The sequence below is a fragment of the Limulus polyphemus genome, unplaced genomic scaffold, assembly GCF_000517525.1.
Source record: "Limulus polyphemus unplaced genomic scaffold, Limulus_polyphemus-2.1.2 Scaffold139, whole genome shotgun sequence".
In the NCBI taxonomy this organism is placed as follows: Eukaryota; Metazoa; Arthropoda; class Merostomata; order Xiphosura; family Limulidae; genus Limulus; species Limulus polyphemus.
The window spans coordinates 893,773-902,340 of record NW_013665749.1 but is presented as its reverse complement, the minus strand read 5'-3'; the positions used below and the strand labels follow the sequence as shown (position 1 = coordinate 902,340).

Sequence of the window (8,568 nt, the reverse complement as noted above, 5' to 3'; positions counted from 1 at the left end):
AACCTACAGACATCGGTCTTGTTTAACAAAATATATATATATATATTTCTACAAGGTTCCTACACTTTTTTTAACAACAATATAAACATATTCAAGTTTCTAATTTTCTGCACAATTAAGTCTTTTTTTTATATTTAATTTCATACCCCCACCCCATATCCTATAGCAATCCAACCTACCCAGATAGTGTAAGTTTATAGCAGAAAGTAGACAGTTTTCACAACGAGAATACAACTATGTCAATCGAGTAATAACGAAAATTGTTAAAAATAAAATGTATCGTTAGCTACTTTTTCCATGCTAGTTATTAGAAAGTAGACAGTTTTCACAACTAGAATACAACTATGTCAATCGAGTAATAACGAAAATTGTTGAAATTAAAACTGAAAGTAAAATAAAATGTATCGTTAGCTACTTTTTCCATGCCAGTTATTAGAAAATGCACTTGAACAGATTCCAAATATACATTTTTAATGCTTTATATTTGACCAGCCAATATCTTAAACTCTCTCTGAAAACTCTTTTGTTATAGGAGATTGGGAGAATGGAGTGATGCTTGTGTAGTTTCACAACTCTGAATCACACAATTTTGTTCACATTTTATGCATCCGTCAAGTAAAATCCAAACTTTTCCCAAAATATAAGGACCTTCAAGTGCTTGAAACGACATCTTTAAATTCAAGCTTTTTTTCAAGCATGTATGAAAAACACTAATAGTTTTGATATAATAACATATGTATATCCAAAGCAAATTTTGTGTAACCTTTTATAAATTTATTATACACTGTACAAGTTGAAGGTTTTACTATTATCACAAAAATATAACTTTTGTATCTGGCTGTACCAAATAAATGTGTAAACAAATAGTTTTTACACTGAATATATTATAGAAAGTGCAGTTGTATATCTAAGACATGGCTAGAAAAACTGAATCCAACCCTATATATTAATCTCCCCCAAATTTCAAAAATGTGATTTATCATCAACAATTGAGGTCCAACTAGTTGTAAAGAAGGGAAAACCTTAAAAGTTCTTAGCCTACTATGTAACAACTGATTAAGTCTTTCAAATCTACATATACACTGGGAGGTTTAGTTTGCATAGGAGAATATTTATATTGATACACAAGTCTCTTTACAAAAATTTTAATTCTGCACAGGGTGGAATAGATAAACATGTATACATTGTACTTATAATGCACACTCCAAAATAAAATAAAACTAAAATATAGAAAGAAAAGAATGGTATTCCTTGTGGAAGACAGCTTCTAATATTTAAATATCAGAATTAAATACTCAGTAACTATATTACATCTTTTACATAAATTTAACCTTTTCTGATTAATAACCAATGGATCAGTTTTATCAAAATTTGGTGCATCAGTAAATTTTCTTATTAAAAAATGCTTAACACCATTTATCTTGTGTGCATCTTTGAAAAGTTTTAGTTAGTAATATAAGTTAGTGTACAATACAAGAATGAGTTTTATAGCATTTTAAACTTGAGTGTCTGTCATGCTCGTTATTTTAATTACATTTACAATATGTAACCACATTAAGTTATGATTGTAAAGGTTTTAAGTAACATCAGTAAAATACATGTACTCACCAAAACGCCTACTTGAAGAATAACTGGGATAATCTGCAATAGGAAAGTAATACAATACTAAAAAATTGATACAGGGCAATAAAATTAGTATTTGAAAATAATAAAACTCTAGATGTGGGCATGGTGCATATATAAAATATTCAATAGACAGAAATGGACAATAGGATTGTACTTCAAACTGAACCCAATATACTATGGTAATGCATTTTCTAAAAATATGGTAATTTAAGTAAAAAACACAAAAATCAACTAATAAAAATTAATTTGAAAAATTAAATTATAATGTGAAATTCTTTTGGTGTTTCATGATAATACTCAAATGAATGGAAAAAAAGCTGTGGAGAAGTTTATAATTCTAACAGAAACGTTATTATGTACCACAGGTTCTTGACTAGAATTTAAAAAAAATTATTTGTGAATAAGATTATGAGATTTCTAATTGTTCAATTTATTTAAATGTACAAAAAGAAGTTTACTGTTACTGCTAAAATGAAATGCATGACGAGATTTATGAAAGTTTGAAATGTTTGAATTAAGGAGTAGCAGGGCTATTACATATGTCTTTAAAGGTTCCTACACACAACAAAAATTACTGATGACTCCAAAATAAGTAAAAACAAGGTGATTGAATCCCATTCAGCCTATGGAATCAGTCCTCACCCCACCCCTCCGCAAAAAAGCAGCCAAAGCATCAAATAAATGTTAAATATAGCTCTTCACATCTAATAAAATTCTTAATAATTTAAAAATAAAAGTATTACTGTTATTAATCCTTGGCTTTAAAATCTAATTTGTAAATGACTTAAATAAAAATCAATAATAATTTCAATTCACTAACTTAATCTATTTCACATCATAACAAATTCTTCTTTGATTTTGTTCTTAAGTTCTTAGGAATACATATCACAAGCTAAATCATTCTACAATTCATAACATTTAATCAAAATAAATTTTAACAAAGAAAAATTCAATATATATATAAATTTAGACTGTTCAGAGTTTGAACCTATTATCCCTAAATACACAAGTTTATGTTTCTAGTTTTTATATTCCACTATTCAAATTACCTACAATAAGGTTGTCTATACACCTAATAATTTCAGTCAGTTCGATCAGTTTATTCTAACTCCTGTCCAAACTGTAAATTTCTCTCCACATTGTAAAACAACTTATTAAACTAACGTCACTACTTTACTGTAACAGTCTGCCCTTGCAATCTTTACATGTTGATGTCCTTGCTGTAATGTAATTCCTTTTAAAAGGAAGAAGTCAAAAGAGGATCAAGAAATTAAAAGACTATTACACTAGCTTCTTTTACATGTGTAGCCTAGTTGTTGGAATTTATTGTAAGAGATTATTTACCTAAACATCGTGAAAGCTTGCCTTCAATAAATAGTCTTCATTGTGGTAGAAAAAGTGATTTTCTTATTTCTTAATTTCCTTTTTTTTTTTATCAAATACCTGTTGTTTTTTTAAAAAAAAAGTCACCCAAATGTTTTGCACAATGTCACTGAGAAGGCATTTCAATAAGGTGTCTCAAATAACTACTTAGGAAAGTAAATACGTGTGAAAATATGAAATTTGTTAAAAATGAAATGTTGGTGGAAATATGGCTCTTTTTTGACAGGGAGTGGGGTCTCTCTGGTAACTGTTTTGAAACTATTGTTGTTTATTTATATCATCTGACAGCTATACATACTTAGGCAGTAGTTGTAAACTTGCTGAGGACAATAAGATAAAATTCTATATAGAATATTTCTATTAATTCACAAATCATAATTCGGGCAAACCATTTCATAAGTTTAATTATAAACTTTAAAAAAAAAAGATGAGCAAGGTGATATCAAACCATGCCCAAACCTTCACCCATGAAACAAAGTAAAGTATTTGTATAAAACTTAATGTAACCTATCACATGCATTTAACTATCTACATGTAACTAAAGGTTTATATTAGTTTAAGCTAGCAACAGCACAAACCCCACCAGAAAAATATTCTATGAATTTATTTCTCTAATAAAGAACAATTTTGCCTTATAATTAGCTTGGACCTTCACCATATACATGTTAAACTTATTTCAGGATTTCATCTCCAACCTTATCTTTCCAACATACCATCCATTAGCAGTTTATTGAAGCCCTTAAATATATTAAACACTTGAATCAGGTCACCCCTTAGTTCTTCAGTGTTCCAGAGACAAAGACACTTATATTTTTAACAGCTTAACTGTTTAAAACCAGGAATCAGTTGTTTTTTAACATGTTTTCATTTTGGTATTTTATATGACATCTTCTATTTTACTATTCTCATATTCTTTGATAAGCCACATTTGTTATTGATCAAACAAGTTATATTTCTGTTCAATCATTCAAGATTTGGTCTGTGTAGAAACTAATAAGGAATACAATATTTTTCAACAAATAACCCTAAAACCAAAAACCAAGCATCGATGACACTTTTCCTTTTAAGTAAGATTTTCTAAGATCAGAGACATAATATTTACTACCATGGCCTGGGAGAGTAGAAGGGAGGTGCATCAGGTGAAAATCACTGGGGCTCAGGCAAATATTTTCCATACATATGACACCAAGAAGTCCTTCTCCTTTCTCTCTCTCAAAAAAAAAAGTAGTATTTGTATGCTGATGCTACATTTTGGTTAGTCTTGAAAGGGGAAATAATAATATACATGATTGAAGAGGAATATGAGAGGATGAGGGGCCCAGGATTTCTCTCTTGGGCCCTGCTTACTACCTGGCCTCAGAGGTAATAATATCATGATCACTGGTACTTATCACTTTAATAATAGCATATTTAACCATATCCTCATCAGAACCGAAAACATTTTCTAATATAGTATTTTCTATTAAACCAATCTCACATAAGCAAGCATTTATATCACTTCTGACAAACAAAACAGCTTGTCTCTCATTTTGTTTACAGATTTTACAAAACATCTTAAAACCACTATAAACTTACATCATTGGAATCATTTAACCATGATTGGACAATACCACTAAAAGCAACTAAATTATTTGCAAAAATTCTACACTTCTATTAAATCCCACACATTTTCTAATATTTTAATTGTTTGTCATGTCTTTTATAAGCCAAAACAAAATCCACAAGTTTCCAAAAACTATCCCTCATCTCTTTATCTTGGTTTGAATTATCATTTAATGCTTCTCCAAACAGTCTATTTTCCAACCTATTTAACAGTTCTTCCTATCTTCTACAGATAAAGCAACCTTATATTTAGGTAGGTTCCCATTAATCCGTTACCTAAATCTTACACCTTACTTAACACTTTGTCTGTACCTAACAAGTACATAAATCTTGCACCCTACTTAACACTTTCTGTCTGTACCTAACAAGTACACATCATTTTACACCTTTTGTAATTCTCCAGTATTTCTTTGTACTTTATAAGCAACTATTCTGGTCTGTCTGCCATTACTAACATTATTTGTACCAATAAGCACTACAAATACTGAATCTTCATTTCTTCCTGCTACAATACTATCTGCTTTATCAATAATATTTGAACTTTAATGCCTGGTAAGCATTTTTTATTTTAGTGCTCTACTACAAAAGTTTATCAGTATACTTAATTTGGGAATCTCCCTACTACAAACATTTTGGGTTCTTCCCCTATCTCTCCCAAAGAATAGCCTTAGTTTCAAGACTATTTGATACTGTTATCCATTGTTTCTCAGTTCCTTAGTCATAACCCTATTATTTTGCATCTTATTAAACCCAGCATAATTCTCATTTTTCATATTAAGAACCACCTTAACAAGTCTGCATATGGGATTTCAATGCTTAAAACTATTGCTTTTGATACTCAACTTTGTAATTTTCACACTTTTTTTCTCTCCCAAACTCAAACAATTTATTCACAAAGATTGTTCAACCCCAAAACTTTAAACACCTGAATAGTAATTTCTAGTTATATGCTGCAGAACAAATAAATTCAAATTTCTAAGCTTTTCTTCATAGCTCAAATGTTTTTAACCATGTATCCATCCAGTACTCCATTTGTATAATTTCCAACATACCAATACCAGTGTAGTCTTACTGCAGTAATTCAATGATTACTATACACGGTGTGTTCAATAAGGTTTTACCAATATTATGATAGAGTAATATACAGAGAACATTCCTTCAAGGCTGTCCCTGTACACCCATCCCTAGAGAAAATTATAAATTTAATGACACCATTTATTTTTAAGAAATTGTCCATTCTCTTCCTAATTTCTTGTGAGGTGCAAGCCTCCAGTGCCAACAGCAACTCATTCCTTAAACCTAATAGTACTGTCTTAAGTGGAACCTAGCTTGTCTTTTCCAAATTTCAAACTTGTATCCTCTCAACTATTGTTTTCAGCATAAGCACAAACAAATCTGAGGTCTTTATTCTATCACTTCCCAAACAATTTTGTTAACTTCATTCAGATCACCTCTTACCCTTTTTTCTCAAGCTTATTGGACTTAAATTCATAATTCCATTAAAATAAGTCCCAGAAACTCTATATGCTCTCTTTGCCTAAACCATAATAAACAATCACATATTTTATGTGAACAAAACATATGTAATGTCCAAGGTTTAAAAACTTTTAACCTGTAAATTGATTACATTATTCTGAATATTGAATAAATTCAAAACACATTGTGTTTGTTTGTTGTTGTTTGTTTTTTTTTTGGGGGGGGGATAAGATAAAGTAACAAAATGAAAAAGAGAGAGATAGAAAGCAAGTGATGATAAATAAAGTCACATTCAAGTTACTTTGCACAAAAAGCCAAGGTTATTAACTTTTTGCAATAGAATCAAGCTAAGACTCCATTAGCAACTGCATGACATGAGAATAGTATTAATTTAACAATCTGGAAAGAGACTTAAGTCTTAAGTACACTAAAGTAAAGACAAAAATGCACAAATATTCTTAATTGATTTTCTGAACTCTATAATATGAGGCTTCTCACAAAGAACTAAGTTATATTTAAAGTTAAACTACAAACATTAAAAAATCTATTTGTCTTATAATCTATTTTAACACTAATTAACACTAGCATTCAGTTATTATGCAGTGTAATGATTGTTAGTCTTAAACATCCTAAATTATATATAAATAAAGTACAATTTAATCATATGTGAACCAACAAAAAATGTATTAATAATATTAAATTTTCGTCACTGCACAAAACTTGCAAGTTAACGGGGAACTTCCTGTCACTTTTACTTTTGAGTTTTAGCCCATCACTGCAATATCGTTTCACATAAATCGCAACCAATTTGTGTTTGCCTCAAATTTTTAATACACAAACACTACGTGTGTGACACTATTCCAGTGACATTGACAGTTAGGCCTAACTGTTGTTTAATGTTGACATATTAATAGTAGGTTGAGTAACAAAAATGTTTTATATGCAAAAACACATTTTTAAGAATCACTTACCACTTTTTTGCATTATGTTACGGTAAAATTCACTCACACTAACGTTACATGTAATAGTCTATCATACAATCAATTAAAGGATAATACATGCTTTACTATAAAGTAGCAGTCCTACCCAAGTTTTAACAAACTGTGAATTACTAATACTTGTACTATTGTATTAACCACAACCGTTTCTTGCCGCGTCTAAACGATAACATGATCAATAACCGTCGTATAGTTGCATAGGGATACGATAGAGGACAGTACAAGAAATATTCGAACACGATTTGTTACTTTTATGTTTGTGTTCGTCTTACTATTTTTACTTTCTATATTAATAAAAAAGAAACTGGTTTTAAATCCATGAAATGTGTATTTATACTGTAAGGATAATACATGTACTTCGACTTCCTTTTAGAATATGCATTATTTTCTAACCAACACGCAGACTGATATATTGCTGTATGCAAGTGTTTTTTGAAATTTTCACCTAAAATTTTCAAAACGTTCACACATTTGCGTGTGTGTATAGATTTAATAATACAGATCCGACTGTGTAAAGTGGCTAAATTGCTGATCCTTTAGCTGCACACTGTCATGTTTTGTTTCCCTTGGCTGTTTTAGTATTGAGCTTCACCAAATAGGTCCACAAAACAGGAGATTCGATCAAGAGGTGGAATAACGGAGTAATACTAAAACGCTTACTAACTGAGATTATGCTAACTGAAATAAAGATAATGGCCAAAAGTGGTAAACAAAATGAGCAATCTACTATACAAAGACGAAAAAGCTGTCTATTTGTCCGTCTGTCACGCCGATATCTCGGTCGTTGCGGTACCGATCGACACGCAACTTGCACGAAACGACAGCGCTTTTTGCCGCGACAAGCAAGTTTGTCTTTTTAAAATTCTTCCAGTCATGTATATATATATATATATGAAACGGATGATGTGCTACTTTCGACATATAAATAGGTTTGTAGAGATCGTGATGAGTAATAAATCGAACCGGGTATATGTGTGCCTCACGCTTCGTATAGCTGGCGCACAAAAATCATAATTAATGCCTGAAATTCCCCATTACGTTTGCTTGGTTGTCAAGGAGACACACTGACGCAACGACATCAAATTTGGTTCAATCAGAGCACTCGGCTACAACTCTATAATAACACATATGTTTTATCCGAAGCACATATCAATTTTGAAAATGCCCAAATTAAAGCGCGCTTTTTCAATTCAGAAAGTTAACAAAGTCAAAACCAGGAAGACAGCCCAAAGAGAAGACCCAGAAATTCGTAATAAAATTATTTGCCTTTACCACCACATAATTTGCAGGGTCATACAGTTGACCAAGTAGGAATGTTTTTGAGAATCTGTTTTTGTATGTTTCAGTCTATAAGAATTTATCATTTGGACATAACTAAAAATATACAGAAGTCAAAATTCTAATCAAGTGATACTTAAATTTTGTTTTCGTGAAATACTAGAAATAGGAGAGTTATTCTCTATACATATATTGTTACTAAATC

The 8,568-nt window shown here is 30.5% G+C and overlaps 1 protein-coding gene across 4 annotated transcripts in view; it reads right to left on the bottom strand.

Moving 5' to 3' along the window:
* The window catches only part of LOC106474550 (septin-7-like), an 80,262-nt gene extending 73,016 nt beyond the window's left edge, over positions 1-7,246 (bottom strand). For 3 of the 4 annotated variants that reach the window (XM_022379840.1, XM_022379844.1, XM_022379829.1), the window contains exons 1-2: positions 7,059-7,235; positions 1,609-1,641 (exon numbers count right to left, since the gene is read on the bottom strand). In XM_022379840.1, the coding sequence (XP_022235548.1) occupies positions 1,609-1,641; positions 7,059-7,071 (46 nt within the window). In that variant the 5' untranslated portion in view covers positions 7,072-7,235. Of the gene's footprint in view, positions 1-1,608; positions 1,642-7,058 lie in introns of all 4 variants that reach the window. The other variant, XM_022379832.1, reaches the window with a different exon arrangement.
* Between the last annotated feature and the right edge of the window lie 1,322 nt (positions 7,247-8,568).